Source organism: Erigeron canadensis, chromosome 9 (genome assembly GCF_010389155.1).
Source record: "Erigeron canadensis isolate Cc75 chromosome 9, C_canadensis_v1, whole genome shotgun sequence".
Lineage (NCBI taxonomy): Eukaryota > Viridiplantae > Streptophyta > Magnoliopsida > Asterales > Asteraceae > Erigeron > Erigeron canadensis.
Window position 1 is genome coordinate 33286305 of NC_057769.1, and position 20766 is coordinate 33307070.

At 32.4% G+C, this 20766-nt stretch overlaps 1 protein-coding gene and 1 long non-coding RNA gene across 2 annotated transcripts; both read left to right on the forward strand.

The window, feature by feature from the left end:
* Positions 1 to 7762: 7762 nt before the first annotated feature.
* LOC122580824 lies at positions 7763 to 8645 on the forward strand. Its single transcript, XR_006320889.1, has 3 exons — positions 7763 to 7828; positions 8419 to 8520; positions 8632 to 8645. It is a non-coding gene; the product is annotated as an uncharacterized LOC122580824 (long non-coding RNA).
* A 9264-nt stretch (positions 8646 to 17909) lies between these two features.
* On the forward strand, positions 17910 to 19815 carry LOC122582534 (probable protein phosphatase 2C 38). Its single transcript, XM_043754937.1, has 4 exons — positions 17910 to 18342; positions 18515 to 18882; positions 18994 to 19230; positions 19375 to 19815. Exons 1-4 carry the CDS (start codon positions 18045 to 18047, stop codon positions 19594 to 19596), a joined length of 1125 nt encoding a protein of 374 aa, XP_043610872.1. The 5' UTR covers positions 17910 to 18044; the 3' UTR covers positions 19597 to 19815.
* The last annotated feature ends 951 nt before the right edge of the window (positions 19816 to 20766 follow it).

The following is a 20766-nucleotide window of genomic DNA, read 5'->3' on the forward strand; positions in this document are numbered from 1 at the left end:
TTGTATTTGGCAAATCTTAAAAATAATAACTTTCGTTTTTCATCAAATTTGAGGTCGAAATATTTTCTAAGTTTCATGGAGCACGACTCTTGCAGGATTAGAGGTCGTCCTCTCTCTGTCCAAATCAAAGAATTTTACCAAGCGCTCGTTACTTATGTTATTGACCCGAAACTTGTTCCTAAGGCTTATAGTATCATTCTAAGGTGTCTGAAAATGTCAAATTACAAATCTAAACAACTTGATTTTTCACCAAAATTTGGAGGCCAAATTTTTTCTAAGTGTTGAAAGTCAACAAAAGTTAAAATTGGTTAAGTGGTCAAAATTGGTCAACAAATGAATAAATTCAGATTTATATTTGAAAAGATAGTGGGATTTTGATTCATTTTCATAACTCATCTTGTGACTATCTCATTCTCCAAATCTCCCTCTCTTGGTAAGCATCTTCTCAACTTTCTTTCTTTATCCTTTGTTGTCAATATTGGTTTAGGAAAGTTGTTGTTGTGAGTGGGATTTCATGGGAGGTTGCAAAGGCTTTTTGTAGTTTTCCAAGTATAGCACGACTCTTGTTTGGAGCACGGCTCTTGTTCCATGAAGCACGACCTCTGTTTGGAGCCGTCCGAGTCAAACGGTAATAAAACACTTTTTGACTATAAATTGAAGACTTGGGCATATTTGGACTTCACCTCTTGCATCTACATCTCTTGGAAAATACATATTCATATCTCATATCTTATATCAAACTTCAATCTAGCAAGAGTAATACAATTGTAGTGAGGAAATATATGTGTTATATTGATTAGCCTACAAATTGTGTTGTATTCATACTAGTGAGTGTGATAGAGGGTTGAAGTTCTAGTGGTTAAGACTTCATCTTCATTGACATCTCTAGTGGTTAGAGATTGTGTGTTCATCTCTTGAATTGTCAAGAGTTTGGTGTATTCTAGTGGTTAAAATATTTGGTGTAATTTCGGATTCTCCACTGGGTTTGGAGAGATTAGTGCTACAAACTCTCGATTAGTGAATCGGGGAGTGGATTACGGCGAATTCGTTAACATTCGCCCGAACCACTATATATCGTGGTGTCTCTTGATTTGGTGATATTTTCTTACTCTATCTTTTCATATCAATCTTATTTGTTATATAATTATTGTTGTGATTGTATCTTGCACAAACTAAGAATTGAATAATTGTTTTACAAATTAATTTTCAAAAAGAAATTAAATAATTGGTATAATCTATTCACCCCCCTCTAGATTACACTTACATAATTGATATAAATTAGTAGTGTAGTTATTCTAAGGGTTGACTTTCATTAATGATATTATACGTAAATTAAATAAAGATATTTAAATTAGTAGGGGAAAAAAAAAGTAATTTAGGTAAATTTAACCCACCAAAACATACTTGTTTGTAATTTGTTTATGTTTAATAGAATTTTTGGTCTAACCTTACACCAAAATCTTGGTTTCGTCCACTTCGAATTTATTGGTAACCCTCTCACCCCAATTTTAAACACGTATACAATAAATATGTATTTTTATAATATATAGCGTATTTTCCTTTTCTAAATGTTATTAAAAAGATTGAAACTTTTAAAAATTAAGTTAGAATAAAAGTATTAACTTAAAATGAATATGAACAAACATAAATACATAATTGCTTGAAAGCCGATCAAGAAATATGGTTCATGACAAGATGAGTACAAATTCAACGAATGAAGCCGGTCAGGTCTTTCAGTGATGAAACATTTACCATCCTTATTGCTTTTAATGTTGCATGTTCGCTTTTATGTTCACAAGTTGTTCTCGATATATGATGATGTCATTATCATTTATTACGGCTTTGTTAACGAAGTTTGTGGTCCTTCGCTTTGCAACACGGAGTGGATTATTGTAGAGTAGTTTTTTTATTTTTAAATTATGAAATGTTTTGGTGTCATTTGAATAAAAATATACACTTAAAAGAAATATCTACATTCTAAAACCCCATTTGTTTTCTGATCCAAATAGATCATTTCTAGAATCAATATCAATATGAATATAGCTGTAAATAAGTTTTGTCATTTTTTCATTTATTTCAATATAAACGAGCATTAATTGGTATGATGACGGCGACAGATGGTGATGGTGGTGGCGAAATTAATTGGTGTAGGTAAAGTTATTTGATTTAAATGGGGTTAGTAGAGATATTTTATAATATAATGGATTAATGGTGTAATTTAATTTGATAGTAATTTAACTCATTAATGGTATTTTGGTCAATTCGCATGTCTCATTTTTGTAAGCTTTCAATATGGGCTTATAATTTTTATATAGTAGTATAGAAATATAATTTATGAATTTTTATAAAAGATATCAACATTACATACTTTCTCCGTCTCAATTTAAATATCTTAATTTGACATTTTGGATATTTCTTATTTAGCTTTGACCATCTAATTTTTTTTGTGTTATACGATATTTGATGTAAAATATATAAATGGATTAAGTTTTAAATGTATCTAACATTGATATACTTTTTGGCGTGTAGCCGTCGTATCTACATACATAAGATAAAAACATATGAGCATACGTTACCTATATTGATATTTATTTGTAAGTTCATTAAACAAAACATGGAGAACATCTAATTTAGAGCTTAAAACCTATATACTTAATTTTAATAAAAACCATTATCCGATCCAAAATTAGTCGTGATTAAATTTTAAAAAGGAAAAACAAATATCGTATTTTGTATAAAGTCAAATAACAAATTGAAATTAAAAAAAAAAAAACACGACAAAACTGGCATCCCAATAAGAGATTGCCATAGTGCGAACTGGCGACCAAGGAGGTCAGAGATAGTGTTGCAACGTTAGTCTAGCCGAGGTGGTGTTATAAGCTAGTCAGAATCATATTTTCTATCATTGTATATGATGTTTCCTTATATGTTTTGTTTAATCATGTATTGTCCATTTCTAATTGATGCTATAAAGTTTTAAAAATGCACAAGTTTATGGAATTATAAACATATCCGATAAAGGGGCGAGGGCACAAGCACTTTCTTTTAGGTGCTTAGTTCATGATTTTATATGGATGGATCCTCTCCATCGCTTTCTTTTAATTATAGTATATGGTTTTTAGTCCATTGTGTTAATAATTATCACTTTCTTATAGTTCTTTTTGACCAAAGCTGTCAGTAAAGTATCATATTATTGCAAAAAGATGATAATAGAATTAATGTACGCGATACACTACATAATTTAGATATAAAAATAAAGCAACTCCTAATATCGTTTTTCAAGAATTCAGGGTCGTCGCATGAATTTTTACGGGCTTGTGTTATAAGAGCGATATAGGCCCTTTATTAATTTTCCCATTAATTTTATTACCAGATAAGTAATGTAGATGCCAAAGGTAATTATAAAAGTAATCACATGAGCTAATAAACATATAGAATTGATATTGATATGTACCAAATAATGTAGATGAAAACATAATTATTTCCCATTTGCTCCAATAGGAATCGTTGGCTATTAACTTTATACGGAGCATACTGTCATATACACTCATACATACGATTATTTGAACAGATTCTATTCGGCATAACCGCATAAAGTTTAAGGCCCATTGTTTTGGGCTTCAATAAAAAACAATGAACTAAAGTTTTAAGCCCTACAAGTATGAGCCTGGTGGTTGTTGCAGACCAGCTATTCTGGTTCATGATGGAGTTGTTTGTTGATAGTCTCTTCTCCACTTCTAGTCGATTATACTAGCAATTTGTTTATTACCTTGAGCCCCTTCACTTCACTTCTGCTCTCACCAAGTATACTTTGCACTTTTGCTATCCCTCTAGGTATCTGTTTGCATTCTGGTTCCTCTTGTGGTTCTCGTGTTTTAAGAGACCAGGGCTTTAAAGTTATCCGATATAGCCTGTGTTAGTGCACTTGGGGTTAAGGACCTTCGGTGTGACTAACATTCCGGCTGCCCACACTTAGTGCACTTGGGGTGAAATACCTTCGGTGTGACTAAGTGTTCCGGCTTCAAAAAAAAAACCTTCCTTTGTTGTTCGAGATCTTGCTGCTTAGTTGCTCTCTTTATTCAGTTCGTTTTTTGACCCATTTTACTTGTTCATTTGGGTCAAGGTTTGTTAGTGTGGCATTCTATGTATGAGGAGAACCTTTACTTTGTTCAAATTTTTTTTTCTTGAAGTGCATGCCGCTAAGATTGTTGGGGGTGTCGAAAAGTGACTATGTTTCTCCAATCTTAGCATTAGTTCTATTTAAAAGTGTGCAAGTTAGTTGGAGGGCTGAAGTGTATTCTTCTTGAAGATGAAGGGCCAAAGACGTATGGGATATATAATTACAATACACAGATGAGGAGTGGTAACGGTAATATCCTGGTCGATAGATCTACTTACTAGTATATACATATGATTTTATCTTCAGCATCAGTAGATAGCTTTCATCCAAGAAAATCACTTATCATATTCCAGAAAATCTAGCACAATGTAGATCGTTTACTCTTTTGTTTTTCTTTCACAATCTGATTTACTACCATCATATTTGTGTATTGTATATAAGCTTTTTCCTCATTATTAATATAGCTACTTATTTACGTATCACTGTTGGTGCTTGATCTTTAATTTTCTGCAATTTGTTATCAGTCTTTTGTTTTTCCTTCAAACCTCTATGATTAAATTTGGGGTATAACGGTGGAAGGTAGTCAAGGCACATATTTTACCATTGCAACTAGTTAGTCTACGTAGTAGCAATTTATCATTAGCTGTTAATCTCTGAAGTTGGTTAGAATTAGCTTGTTGACGTTTTTAGTCGTTGCTTCATTATTATTCATATATATGATTAATTGATCTTTAAAAGCCAACTCGCTGATTGTTTGAGGTGACCTTGAAACCTGTTGTGTGGATCGATATCCAGCTTAAAACACTACTAGGAAAACTCTAATTACTGACCGCAAAAATTCTTTTGATACGTTTGGATTTGTTCCTCAGTCGGTCCATTTTTTTCTCATTGGAATTGAAGATAAGGGAGAACGTTTTGGGGCTTGAACTATATGTTCCCTCAACAATGACAATTAATGAAAATGAATAAGACACCTAATGAAAAAAAAAAGAAAAAAAAGCAAACCACATGGATGATATGTGACAATTTCTTTTATATTATATTGTTGCAAAATTGTAATTATATGGATTTAGTAACACAAATATTTATATTGGTTATGTTGTAAATGTTTCCTTTACGCATTTTTAAACGGTGTTAGACAAAAATTTTGAAAATTCAGATTATTAAACGATGACAGTCTCCTTAAAAAAATTATAAAACTTGTAACCAAATCTATAACAATACAAAAAGTTTATCTCTATCATATGAATTTCTCTCTTTTTATCCATAAAAACACTTTATTTTTTTTTATATGTCTACTAAAACAAATTTAATGTATTACGCAATACGTGATAGTTTATCAGTTCATTTACACTGTGTTCTTGAGATCAATTTATAAAAGAAAAGAAGAGATTGGAAGATAAACTTGGATCCTTTCTAATCACCCGAAATGTGGGGAGAAATTTTTTTTATACAAAAACAACTAAATTATCCCTTCAAATCATATCATTTCACTTCTTTTCTATCCTAAAAATAAACTCAAGAACACAACTAATTTTATAATCCATTGTATTCCTTTCTTTTCTTTCATTGAAAAAACTTAAGAACATAGTGTTACTTAAACATAAATTCTATTACTAATTTATAATCATATGCTAAACATATTGAAAAGATATCTACAAAAGATATTTTAAACCATCTCAAAACTAGTAAATATATATGTTAAGCATGTTCAAAGATGAACGATTAAAAATTAGAGGGGCGTTTATGTACAACTTAATATATAGAAAGTTACTCGTATTATATTTAGTTTCGGCGTCGGATTGCTTCATGTGAATATAATATAGTTCTAGTTCCTTATATAAAACAAACCGGCCTCGAGATTTTTATTTACTTTTTCTGTCGAAACAGGAAATTCGTTAAGGGTTTGAAGGTACAAGTCTAAGGTATGAATTCCATCATCATCGATCTTATAGAGTATTTATTTACTTGCTAATTATATCTATTTTTATATATTAAATTTTGAATTCTATGTTGTCATCATGTATGTCCTGATTCGTTGTTCACACAACTTTCAGTTTCAAAGCGTACGTATATTAATTAGTTCGACAAATCAAGAAACCATCTTTGATATATTTACAATGGAAAGGAAGAATGAGCAGAGTTGTTGCACCTCGTTACACGAACGATTGCCTGATCAAGTATCCGAAAAGTATCCTTGTTTTGTTGCTAAGAACTTCGAAACCCCAAACCAGACATTCTACACTATACATGACCCGTTGTCTCATAATAGTTATGGGTGCCAAATCCCCGAGTTGGTCGGGAAACAAATTCGAGGCTGTTTCCATGGCTGGATGATTCTCGCCAACCATCCACACAACGTCATGTGGTCTCTTTGGAACCCATCCACTTCTAAGATCATTCGTCTTCCCCCCTTGATTTTGAAAGCTAAAGGAGATATTGATGATGATGATGATTTCGAATATTGCTGTCTGTCGGCCCCTGCTGACAATCCCAATTCAGTTCTCTTATTGATGGGAATCGAAAAACCAAACATTGTGTTTTGCAGGCTAGACCGTAAAAGAAAGAAATTAAGATGGACCGAAATGACATACGCCAAACAGCTCAAGAACGTAACCGGTGAAGATGGTGTCCTACATTCCCTAACTTGTTGCAATGGAAAAGTGTATGCCTTTAATGGTGGGCCGGGAGACCATTTACTCATACAGGTTGACATTGTGGTTAAGGAAAGAGAAGTTGTGATAAGTTTGCTGCCTGTTTTGGAACTCCCTTGGCCTCACAATATCGGTCGTCGTGTTTCGGCATGTATCTTTGCCTAAAAGGATCTTGTAATGAACTTTTCTGTATACTCATAGCTTTTAATGACAGCGAGTATAAAGTAATCAGGGCTATGTATTTGTTTAAACTGGATATGACTAGTACGAGGTGGGAAGAATTCCATGATCTCAAAGACGCAATGTTTGTAGTAGATCTTGCTGGTAATCTACGTTTACTTTACTACCCTGCAATTGCCTCGGAGTTAGGGGGTTATATACGTATTATTGGGGAAACAGGCAGCATCGTATACTCCTACCACGTCAAAGATAAAACCGTCTCTCTATCTTCTTTGCCTTTTGTAGTACAGGCAAGCTACGTGTCAGAATGGGCAATGCTCGAATACAGGTACGTATTGTATTGTTTTCGCTTATTTATTGCCTATTATGCATGTTCTATGTGAGCAGAGCACAGTGAATCCATAAAACCATGTTTTGTGTAGGTTAAAAGGTGATTCTAAACAAAAAGAGGAGGACAAGGACCGTGAAATAATACTAACACTACAACACAAATGACATACATTTTGTGACTGAGACTTTTCCTGACTGAAATATCTTCAGTAACTAAAACAATATTTATATCATTTTTATAAGAAAAGTAATACTCGTAAAATCTAATAAATCATTTCAGAAGGTTAAAAGTTAAAACCATAAAATTAGAAAACGGATCACTTCATACTTCTCGCATCTTTTAATAAACCCTAACCGCTCCTACCTTCTTACGGCGACCAGACATTTCCGGCAACCAGACATCGCCGGCACCTCCGCCTCCGTCTCCTCTGTAATTCGGTCACCGTCACCGCTTCTGCCTTCTCCGTGAATCTGTTTGCATTTACATCACCGTCATCGGAGATCCGCCTCAGTCTTCTCCAATGCGATTCTGTTAGCTACCGAGGTTTTGCTATACTCTTTTTGTTTTCAATCCTAATTTCAATTGCTTTGTATTTAGGTTTATGATTCTTGATTGCAATTCTTTATTGCGATTAGGTTTTTTGATTTTTATTATTAATCTCATTTATGCATATTTTTATTGTAATTAAGTTTAATGGCGTGGATTGCTTTCTTAATTTTGAGGTTTACTTATTTGTGGTTTGAAATTAATTACTAGTATGCATATTATTTAATCTAATTGTACTTAGGTTTAATTGTGTAAGTTGTTCTCTCTAATCGATTTAATTGCGTAAATTGATTGTTTTTCTCAGCTGTCTGGCCTACATGACTGGCTTTAACCATGTGTGTAGAACTAGTTAGACATGCCTTTAGCCTAGTTGCAATTGCATCGATGTAGGAACCAACCAAGAGGTCATGAGGTAGGGGCAAAGGTGTGAATGTAGTTCGACTATGGACAAAGTGTGTGTGAATTAATGGCCTTAATACAAAATGAGAGTCTTTTGCCATTACCACTACAACACTACCCATACTGATCTGTTTATGTGTATTTGGGATGACGTTGCCACCTTAAGCGCTAACATATATTATGTTCAGTTCCAGCTTGAAATGGAAGAAAGTGATAAAATTGATGCAAGGCTGCACCAAACAGAAGGCAACTATGGCGAATTCTGGATGTAAAATACCCTATGCTCCAAGGTATGGTTTCGGTTTATATATCTATATGGCTATTAAATCATTGATCATAATTGTTATTCTTATATATTGATGTCTTAAATACTCATTGTTAGTTTTTGTAATTTGTTTCAGAAAATGAATTGTTAGTACTTCTAACTTCTTGTAAAGCGATGCTCCATTCACACCGTTCTAAGCAATGTTAGGAAATGAACTCATAAACATAGAAACGGTATGTTATCTTACTTATATTTTAACCAGTCTAACCAAGCGTATTACTTTGGTTTCTTATACTAATACCATATAGGTCACTTGCCTTGTAGCCTAACTGCATTATTCTAGCAGTTTCTTCTGCCAACTAGGATCTTGCTACATATGTTGCTATCAAAATTTCTCATGAGGTTGATCCACAAGGTTTGTAAATTGTTGATCTCATGCAACCTTTATGTGTTGGCTTTAATTTTCTGTTTATGGTCATTAATTAATGAGGTATGTCACGTGTTACTCTAAATGTATGATCTTAGTGTATATGGTTGAGGCTCTGATAGTGTGGACTGTTGTAGTTTGTAGGCAGGGTAGATAAAACCATATCGGAATTGGGTTACTTTTTTTTGGTTATAATGGTTATATAATGAGGAGGTGCAACAGGATGTAGTCTGGGCTATTTTTTATAAGATATGAAAGTAATTCTTTTCCCAAATTTTGTATGTGTAACTCTGTTAAGCCTCGACGATTTTTTATAAGTCTATTAGGTCTAAATTCTTACAATGTAATGTGGATACATAATTGAGTTATGTTTCTAAGCAAATGAAGCAGTTCATATTAAGTGCTTATGGTTGTTTATGCAGAATTGCAGAATTTTAAAAGGATCAATGGGGAGACATATTGAGCTGATGTAACGGGAACAGGATTTTGCACTTGCTGCTATTGAGTTGGATTGGAAAATAAGGTCTTAACTCCAGTTAGATATCTAGAGCAAAAAAATAACTTCATATTGTATTTCTATGTTTTCAAACTTAGATTTGATGTCATTCTATGTTTCTGAAATTTATGTTTTACAAACATATTGTATATCTAGTTGGAGATTCAATATATATAGCTTGATTTGCTGTTAACTATGAGTGAACAGTTTCCTTTTCATTTCTTTCTAGTTGGAGGCTATATAATATTGAAGAGTGAAATTTGAAATGGGTAGAAGAAGACTTTTAGTGACTGAAGTAACTGTCACTAAATGCCTTTTGATTGAAGGAGTTTTAACTACATTTAGTGACTGAAAGACTTAGACACTATAGTATTTGACCTTTTGTGACTGAAATTTAGTGTAATAATAGACTTTTAGCTACCGTTCCTTTAGTGACACTTTCTTTTTCAGAAGGAGAAGACCAAATTGGATTTAGTGACTGATTATACAAATTTAGTGACACTTTTTTTCAGTCACTAAATGTCACTTATTTTGTAGTGTAAGATCAGTTAAGCTGCAGGATGTCGACGATGCTCTAGTTAGTAGCACGTTGAACGAATCACACCTGCTCAAACTTCCGCTTGATGTTTTGGGGGCCATTACGGAGTTATGTGTTGGTGTCAAATACCTCAAGTTTCGTGCTACATGCAAATATTGCCATTTGGCATCACCTCTAATACGATGGAGGAACAACGAAACAGCATCAATGAGATCGCATAGTACATTTTCACCCTGGCTAATGGTGTTTGACAAGCATCAAGGCATCATCACTTTTACGGATCCAATATTCGGAGACAATTATTTTCTGAAAACACCTCGAGAATTGATTCATGATTTCCAAATAGTGCATTCAAAGGATGGCTGGTTACTGATTCTTGAACTTAGTGGAACCTTGGTGTTCTTTAACCCCTTTACAGGTTATATTCACAAGCTCCCAAAGATTGGTTATCTAGAAAGCTATTGTTTCTCATCTCCACCTACTTCTCCGGATTGTATGGTTGTTGGTTTTACAACTATAACGGAATCGCCTATTTACATTCACTTTGTATCTCGAGCACCATCTTGGATTGGACTTCATCTAAATTTTGGAATGAAGGATCCTTTTTCCTTTAATTTCCCGACATTCCATGGCCCTGATCTTTTTGCTTTGTGTAACAACGGAGAGCTTGATGTTTTTAAAGACATAGGTGATCATGAAAATTACTCATGGGAAATGGTTGTAAATGAATCCCCAACAAGTTGTTGCAATTCTTTGGGACATCGCTTCCTAGTGACACGTGATCAACATCGTTTTTTAGTCATCGTGGGCGAGAATGGAGACTCCATTGAGGTATACAAGTCGAACGATGATGAAGGAAAATGAGAGAAAATAGATAGTTTAGGAAAGCACACGATTTATATGGGCGATGCAACATGTTTGTGTATTGAAGCTAAAACTCCAAAGATGGAGAACAAGATCTTCTTCCCTCGATTACATTCAAAGAATGGGAATATATTGTTCTATTCACTCGACACACGCAGATATCACACATTTAATGGCAATGATATCCAAGAAAATTTGGGGGATTTCTATCAAACGAAACAACCTCTCCTTCCTCACGCATGGATTGAACCGAGTTGTGCCTAGATAATTAATACTTCGTTATTATGTTTTACTAATACGTACAACAGGGCATCGTCAATGAGCTTATACTCCGTAAAGTAACACCTACATGATACCATCTTTTACGGGTTATATTATTAGAAAAATGAGCTATGACTAAATCTTGTACGGGAGTTAGATTTTTTAGTTTGACCGTCCGTTCATTTCACTGCCAAGAATTGGCTCCGTTTGACTGTGAGATTGTTTATATATATATATACACTAGATATTTTACCCCGCGCGATGCGCGGCTAGTTAAAAAAGTTATTTTATACATTAATAAATAGCTATTCTATAGACTTATTATGTTGAAATTGATTATGTTATACTTAATGGTTAATTTCTGGATTACTCTGGTCATCTTTTGTCTTTTCTGACATGTCGATATCACAGTCACTAAACCTACTATAGTGATTACACACCAACATTTAACCTAAGATATTTTGATATCATCAACAAATCAAACGTAAATCGATAATGTAGCATAATATCTATATATTCATCAAACGAAATAATATATACAAAGTAAAAAAACTAAGCATGACAAAAATTTAGTTATATAAAATACACATAAATACAATACGAATAAGTAAAAAACTAATAAGAGAAAAACATTATAGTTTTTGCTTTCAGTAATGCTGGAAAGATGGAGAAAAAACCTTATGTAGTGACGAAAAAAAATAATCCTAAACACAATTAGGAAATAAAGTATTTTATCTCCACCAATCAAGAAATTCATTCGTAAAACTCAAAATAACTACTATTATCATTATAAAATAGACATTTTTTATGGATAGAATAACCAATTTTGGTTAAGATTTCGGCCAAGAGAACAAAGGAGAAACAAAAAAATTGTTTGGTCGTGTATAACCTAATAATATTAGAAAAAGTAATAAAATATTATGGATTATGAGTCATGAATTATGAAGTGTTTATAATTAAAATAAAAAAGTTAAAAAATGTCATGTAAGGTTAGTCGTGATTTTTTATATATGTTTCATTTATATAAATATAAATTTTATATATATATATATATATGCTTTTTCTATATGCTATATATAAAATATATGTATAATTATATTATATTATTTAATGAAAATCTATTAGTGTGAAAAAAATATGGAGGTGCCACGTAGGATAAATCCTATGTGGCATGTTTAGAGATAATTTTAATTTGAGGTGGATGGCTTTAAAAAGTCAGGATAACTATTATTTTATTATGTATATATATATATACTAGACGTATGTCCGCACGATGCAGAGGCGATGGTGGTAACGACGACGGTGTGGGGACAACAACAGTGGTGGCGGCGATGTAGGAGGTGGCGTTGAATGTAAAATTATTTGATGTAAGAGGGGTTAAGATGGATATTTAAGGGTTGGAGGACCTAAGTTGTGAGTTATTTCATTAAGAGTATTATAAGTATATAGGTGGAGATGTTTAATTTTGTGAATAAATAAAAGGGGTAATATGGTCATTTCAAAGTCTTAATTGCTTAAAGGGGTAGTTTGTTTTATATATAACGAGCATGGTACCCGCGCAATGCGGCGACGGTGGCGGGGACAACGGTCTTGTGGTGTCGGTGTCAAATGGTGTAGGTTGATGTAAAGATGATAGTGGAATATTTTAAAAGATAAAAACTCAAAGTGTTAATTATTAAAATAAGGGTTTAGAGTATAATTTAATTCATTACGGACAAATTTGGTAATTTATAAATCTCTTTCTATAGTGGGTATTTATTAAAGACAGTTTAGTAATTTCGTATGTAAATATTATGTAACGCTTTCTAAAAGTAGGGGGTGTGATAGTTTTTATATAGAAGTATAGATAGTATAGATATAGATAAATTAGTTAACTTCAAAATTCAAATACTTTTTGGGCCAAAACAAAAGAGCCCTGGGTTGCCCTCTGTTCTATGGTGGATCAGCCCAGAAAAAAAGGTCAAAGGGTATTTTTTAAAAGCACTCCTTAAACATTCGTGTAGATTATATATATATATAAAAAATAGTTTGCCATTTAAAAAAAAATATGATATAAATTGGTTAATTAGTTGCGAAAAATTGATAAAAGTAGTGTGCCAGTGTAAGATTCAATACGAGATATACAAGTTTATATGAGTAGTGCAAAAGTTGAGCTTACAGGCAATGGTAATTTTTTAAGAAGTTAATGTGTGCATAAATATGATAAACTTCCTAATATATTATTGGATATTTGGATGATCTGTAACATTATAAATGTATCATGTATGCAATCGAAGGTAGGAGTTCGGCATCTATGTTCAAAAAAAAAAAAAGAGTTCGGCATCTATCATGTGGCCCTCAGGGTGGGACGGGGTTACCACACCGCTATTTTTGGGAAGCAAATTAAATGCACACCGAGGTAGAGTGTGTTCGAGTGTATGTTTCCTTCCCGAAAGTGGTTTGAGATCGTACATGGTGTACAAGACGAGTAAAATTGGTGTGTGTGGAAGGGTCGGAGACAAACATATGAAACTGGATCGGAAGCCTGAAATGAATCATTACAAGTCACGTTTGGGCATTTGTCTCTATATATAAAGCATATATTGGTGTTATTTAACTAAAAATGATTAAGTGCATATCGTTACCCAGTTGATTTAGGGACACAAATCAAGATTCTTTAATGTTTACTTTTTAGGTGTGCAAGTTTTCGTCAATAACATGCGTGTTTATTGCAACAAAAATGTTAAACAATGAGAGATAAATTGCATTATTTTTCTAAAAAAAATAAAGAATATGCCAATTAGTTGGTGACCCATTGGTAAAGTCTTTGATTTTAGGAAAGACCATCAGGGTTCGAATCTCAGTTCCAACATTTGTAGAAGTTGATTATCATGGGGGGTTTTGAGAGTCCTGAGTTTTATCCCAGACATGATGTGGTGTCTCGAATGCTAACTACTAACTCGCTCTTCGGAAAAAAAAAACAAAAAAAAAACTTATTATATAAAAAAAGATTCATTCGTTTCATTTTTTTTTTTTTTTACTAATTTATATTAAAAAACTTAAATTATTAAATGTAGTAAAAAAGTATAATGTTTTAAAATCTTTTGCCATAAATCTGGCAGACAAGGAGACTAATTCTGAACCCAACATACAAGATGGTCTCTCACTCGGTTCACAAATCACCCAATATAAAGCCCATATCATGTTGTACGGTTGTACACGTTCACTAAATTTTTATACATATTCAAAGTTCTTTTATGGTTTTGAAAAAAAAAAAATTTACACTCTAACTCTTTATCTTTTAAAATATCACCATTTTCAATTTAGCTTAATGACATTTAAATCAACCTACACCACTCGACAACGTCATCCTTCATCACATTGTGTGAGTATTGTGTTAGAATAAACAAATTAGATGCGAGCATGAACTTTTTTCATATATATATAACTAAAATGTTTGCAAGCATATTTACCGTGATTTATATGTTTTTGTTGCAAAAATATTACATAGTTAATTAAGAAATGTAAGCGTACATACCATCCATTATTCCATTTAGTCCTAATTGGATAACATGGCTGAATAGATCAAAAGTATTTGTATGTATTAAATATATATATCGTGATCGCTAGACAAATTAAGACGCATGATTGACATATATAAAATTCATAATCTTTAGTAAATTAAACTAAGTCAGATATATCTGTAGTTTGAATTAAGTTTTGTATATTCATTTTTGGAACCCGTTTTGCCAAAAAAAATATAATGGTCCATATTTGGTTGCTAGTGTGCACTTATTGGCTAGCTAGCTGTACGTTATGGATTAGAAGAAGAAGAATGAAGGAGTTGTGGAGTTATGCGTTATGCGTTATGGGCAAATATATATATATGCATGCATGGTTGTGTAGGTCCAAAGGTTATCGATGTTTCATGATCATATGTCGATGATAGAACTAATTGTCTGCTCTCCATCTATATCAAACCGGACAGTGCTGAACGTACATGCATGATACATATACATATATCTATATCTATGATTATATCAACCGGACAGTGCTCTCCATCGCATTGTATCAACTTCGTTTTTGCATGATTATATTATGCCTCCTCTTTGGTTTGGAGAAATGAAAAACATAAAGAATTGATTTAAAATTAACGAAAGAATATATATTATATATGCCGCCGAATCATATCTAACAATAATGCACCATATATATATATATATATTATATATATATATATATATACACGAGTGCTCAGGCCCATTCAATGGACGGGTAGTCTCAAAATATATTAATCAAAGTTAAAAAATTAGAATTCAAGTATATTCAATAGATACTAAATAAAATTAAAATACCTAAAAATAAAACATAACCAAGAATATGTATAACGTAAAACAATGATTATCATAATCATCGGATTTAAGCAATGGAGTCGTTGGATCATCTTTACTAACATTTTACTTCAAATAGAAATTTAAAATTTTAAACTCTTCACACCATATTATATAAAAGTAAGTAAAATGTTCTAAAAAAGATAAACATTTGTATCAGAGATATTAAGGCATCAATAGTTTGGACACGGTGTACTCATTTTTTCCTTTATCAAGGTTCCAGAATTTTGTTACTTTGTAATCAAACAAAGCTTTATGGCCAGCCAACTTCTCTAACTCTTCAAGGAAATCAAGTAATGAATAATGATATGTTCTGACATAAAACAATTTAGTTATCACATATTTCTGACACACAATAAACATTCATAGAAAGCAGTTGCTTAATAATAAAAAAAGATGCATAACTTAGACGATTTGAACATTTACACAGTAGTAACGTTATGATTCGAGCAACCATCAATATGATCAATATCATAACTTAATCAATGCGAAAGCCAAAAAAGAAACATTTGAAAAATAACCCATATAAATATTGATTCCAGTTTACCCTTTTTTTCCAACTTTGGTTAAATAAAAAATTTGCAGTTTGTTATATCTAAACTTCCTATAAACACAACCAACACTTTTAGACTAAACGATTTAGAGTTAAACTCAACAAAAAGAGAAACAAAAAGTGTATAGTATATAATTTGGAAAAAAATACATATCAATTTATCAACAAAGATCATCTCGGATGTTTGATTTTCTTCGGGTTGTTCCACTCCAAAATTGTTCATACATGCGGGAAAAAAATATCTAGTGAAAGCACCATAACTCACGTTATGTTGCCTTGTTATCTATTAAATTCTAAACATAGTGTAACCTTAATTCAATTAAATTTCTTATTAGACATACATGAGATAGGAATCTAATATTTAATAATGTACATATAGGAAGACACAAACCTAGTTAAATCGTTGTGCATGATTAATTGGAGTTTATAGAATAAACATAAGTCGGAAGTTAAGGTGAGGGTTAAAGTGTGCGAGAGAAGTTTTAATTAATTAAATAAGTAATTAAAGGATAAAAAAACAATATATAATACTAAAAAAATATATAAATAATAGGAGAGGGCACGTATAATTTGAGGAGAAATTAGAATTGAGTATTAGGACTAAGGAGGGGATTAAGGGTGGTGTACCCCCAACCCCCTCTTTTAATTATATTATAGATATGATTGATTGCCCTAAATAGTTAAATTGGACATGTCAACTTTTAAAATATTGTATGGACTTCATTGATAATTAGTACTCTCTCCGTCCCACTTGTCCACTTTTAAATTTTTAAAGTTAAATCGTACGAACTTTGACTATATATATTTAATATTTGATAAAAATTATACCAATGAAACACACATCTAATATACAATCAATTCATATAAATTTCATCAAATATTATATAACTAACAAAAATATTTATGGTCAAAATTTAACTTTAAAAATTTTAAAGTGAATAAGTTTAGTAGGATGAAGAAGTAATAATTTAATATTCAAACTCTAAAGTAAGCAAGACATTTAAAAATTATACTAATATGTAGATCTTGGCATCAAAATATTATTGTGGTCTGTGGATGATACCATGCCAAGTAGAGCGGCGGTTTTAGGTCCGTAAAAACTAAATATATCATATGCAAATGATATAAACACGTGTTACTCAGTGTTTATCCATTTTATCATAAAGCATATTTGACCAATCAAAACTGTACATACAAAACAAATTATGAACAAAAATGGCTAAAATCATGCATAACTGTCCAAAACAAAGTCAATGAAAATGCAAAATACAAATTAACCCACAAAACTTAACCTCAATGTAATCATGAAATTACATCAAATTCAGTTCATATATACAGAAAGATAACTAATTAAAACTCTAAATGCAGGACATCAATTTCTACAAATTTTTATAATTAAAAATAAATATATACGGAGTATATCTTTAAAAACCTCATCTTAAAAATCTCAATCTACAAATAAGATCTTCTGACAAAAATCCAAACAATTGTTTCCTTCATCTGATCCAAGAACAAACTCTGTCACAAAACCAACACATTGAAATGAGTTTTACAGCTAAGAATGTTAGTGAAAGGAGACAAAATAAATGGACATGATATGATAGATATAGGTCTTTATATAACTAAAAAATAGGTTCACGGTATGTACTTCAAGGACACATCTCCATATTCTCTTAAGTCCATTAAAGATTATTGTTTTCTTGTCCTTTGAATAACATTAGGTTCGTTTTTTAGCCATTTTGGCCCATACTCATTTGGCCCCTTTATTTTATATCTTATATATCATCAAAATTTAATGGTGTCTAGGACTATTACATCTTGTGGGGGTATTATATAAATCCAAGAATCTTTGTTGTTGGTCTAAACACAAACATAAACATAAAATAGAATTGAGGTTGACTTTAATTAGGTTTGTTTCTTGACCTAGCTTTCCTTCATGAATAATGTACTATTAATTTGATGTGTGTCTTATCTAGAATTATAGTTATATGTATAATGTATGTAGATTGGTGCATGTTTTGAGAGTTGTATGTGAAATTCATGTGGTTAAGTTATAGTTATTTGGATATGGTGAAGCCTTGTTATTGGAGACTCGGAGGGGTACAAAATGGGAAAACGAACGGGCCGTTGTGGTACAAAGATTTGGGGTCTCATGTAAGCGGAGAGTTTTCAATGGCGGTTGTTCAAGCAAATAGTTTGTTGGAGGATCAAAGCCAAGTTGAGTCGGGGCCATTGAATTCGTTAGGGCTTCATGGAACGTTTATTGGGGTCTACGATGGACATGGTGGACCGGAAACATCATGCTTTGTGAACGAAAGATTGTTCTCCAATCTAAAGAGTATAATATTTTAATTCTTGTTCAAATTACAAACTAACGTGTGTTGATGCTTATCATTTTTACATTGTCATGCATGCACAACGAAATGTATTTTATACACCAAAAATTATGTTTAATTAATTTCTATATATGTTGGGGTATTGACTTCTATATATTCGTTTTCTTGGTTAAGAGTTTGCATCCAAAGATGAAGAAATGTCAGCAGATGCAATAAGGAAGTCTTTCTTGGCGACCGAGGAGGAATTTATATCTCATGTTAGAGATCAATGGAGTACGTGCCCACAAATTGCATCAGTTGGCACGTGTTGCTTGGTAGGAGTTATTTGTAACGGGTTAATCTACATTGCAAACGCGGGTGATTCACGTGTTGTTTTGGGGAGGGGAGAAAGAAATGGTAGAGGAGTCTCAGCAATTCAATTATCTGAAGAACACAACGTAAACCACGAGCCCATACGAGATGAGCTTCGTTTGTTACATCCTGACGACCCAAAGATCGTCAGTATGAAACATAACGTCTGGCGTGTTAAAGGGCTTATTCAAGTACCTATTTCTTCTTGAACATTGAGTGATTCAAATTATTATTGTTGTTTGAAATTAACGAAAAATTAAATGATTTGGTTCATAGTAATTTATTCATAAGTATTTATTCAGGTTTCCAAAACGATAGGTGATGCTTACCTGAAGAATCCCGAGTTCAATAGGGAACCACTTTTGCCAAAGTTTAGGCTCCCAAAACCATTTTCAAAGCAAATCCTTAGCCCCGAGCCTTCGATCTCCATACATGAAGTTAACCCAAGGGACGAGTTTCTCATATTTGCATCGGATGGTTTATGGGAACATCTTAGCAACCAAGAAGCCGTTGACATTGTTCATAATAACTCCCGTAGTGTAAGTTTATAATTAATTATCTCTTAACAAACAAGTTTATAATCTATCGTACGTTAATTGATTTTACGTTAAATAATTGTCATATATATTGTCAATGAGTACTACGAAATGCTTTAGTTTATAATCTTTGTACGTTATTTACAGGGAATTGCGAGGAGACTAGTGAAGGCGGCACTTCATGTAGCAGCAAGGAAACGAGAAATGAGATACTCGGACTTGAAGAAAATCGAAAGAGGTGTTAGGAGACATTTCCATGACGACATTACAGTTGTAGTCGTTTTTCTCGACGACCCTTCTAACTTGAGAAGCATAAATTCCAGTTTCTCGATAAAAGGAGGCGTAGGGCTAGCCACACGACGTACCTAGCTAGCTAACAAATACTCGATCGTACTACTGTATTTAGTCATCGGTATGCTGATCAAACATGACTGAATTGAAGGTTATGTAAATCCGAAGAGACCATACACCCAAGAGTTATTGTGCTCTATATATAAGTGTGTTTAATTAGTATGGAATTTGACCCCATTTAATTTCAGTTTAATTTGTTGACAAATTTATGTAAGTTTCTGAATGCCTTTCCTTTTAAATAGGCAATTTCAATCCATTTATATTTAAAAAAATTATATATGTTACATTTGACTTGAATATGTAATCTATTAAATTCGATCAGCGACTATGAGATCTTCGGTATAATCAACTAATCAAGGGATGTTTTCATTTTCTGTAAAGTAATTACCGCGGTTTTGAATTACACTGCACGAATGTTTATGATTAAAACATTATGATTATGACACTATGTTCATAGTAGCTAGCTAGATTTGGAGATAAGTATTCTTATCCTTAATTCATTAATTAAATTAAATAATATGAGAATGGTACACGCACGTTGCGGCAGCGATGGAGGTGATGGCGGGGTGGTGATGTAATGGCGGCGGCGACGGTGGCGGTGATGGGGTGATCTACTTGACGGGCTCCGCCCTTAGCCGTATGGGCTCCGCCCTCGGATTTAAAAATTCGTCAAAAGTATATCGAATGATCACTTTAATGAAAGAACATGCAATTTTAAGAACACCCATATAATTTTTATAATTTATCAATGTGCGGTTTTTATGATAAAAGATTTTGAATGAATTAGAAGAATAAAATGACTTATGGAGGAAAGAGAAAAAAAATGATTGGTTAAGATTTGAGGAGAGAAAAAGGGTATTATAGTTATTTAGATAAATATATAATAAATAGGAGGGACAATTTGGGGAAATAAATGTTGAAACTTAAAATTAATATTAAAATTTAAATTTCAATGTTGAATATCTAAAAGAAATCTGCTTTATAATATAGTATATAAATATATAAATTTATCTTTCAATATGCAATTTTCAATGGTCATGAACACTTCGGATAAGGATGGGCATGAGACTGGTACGATACCATATCAGTCTTGACATTGAGAAAACCAATCCTGAAAATGAGAAAAATAACGATCGCGATCTCATTAAACCAGTATCGTACCAAGACAGGATATCGGTACCAAATTCC

Excerpts from the sequence above, each read along its gene's own strand:
- LOC122582534 (XM_043754937.1), top strand. The coding sequence starts at position 18,045 with ATGTGGTTAAGTTATAGTTATTTGGATATGGTGAAGCCTTGTTATTGG. Across the intron at positions 18,343-18,514 it reads ATTGTTCTCCAATCTAAAGA|AGTTTGCATCCAAAGATGAA; the intron begins GTATAATATTTT and ends TTCTTGGTTAAG. Across the intron at positions 18,883-18,993 it reads GTGTTAAAGGGCTTATTCAA|GTTTCCAAAACGATAGGTGA; the intron begins GTACCTATTTCT and ends GTATTTATTCAG.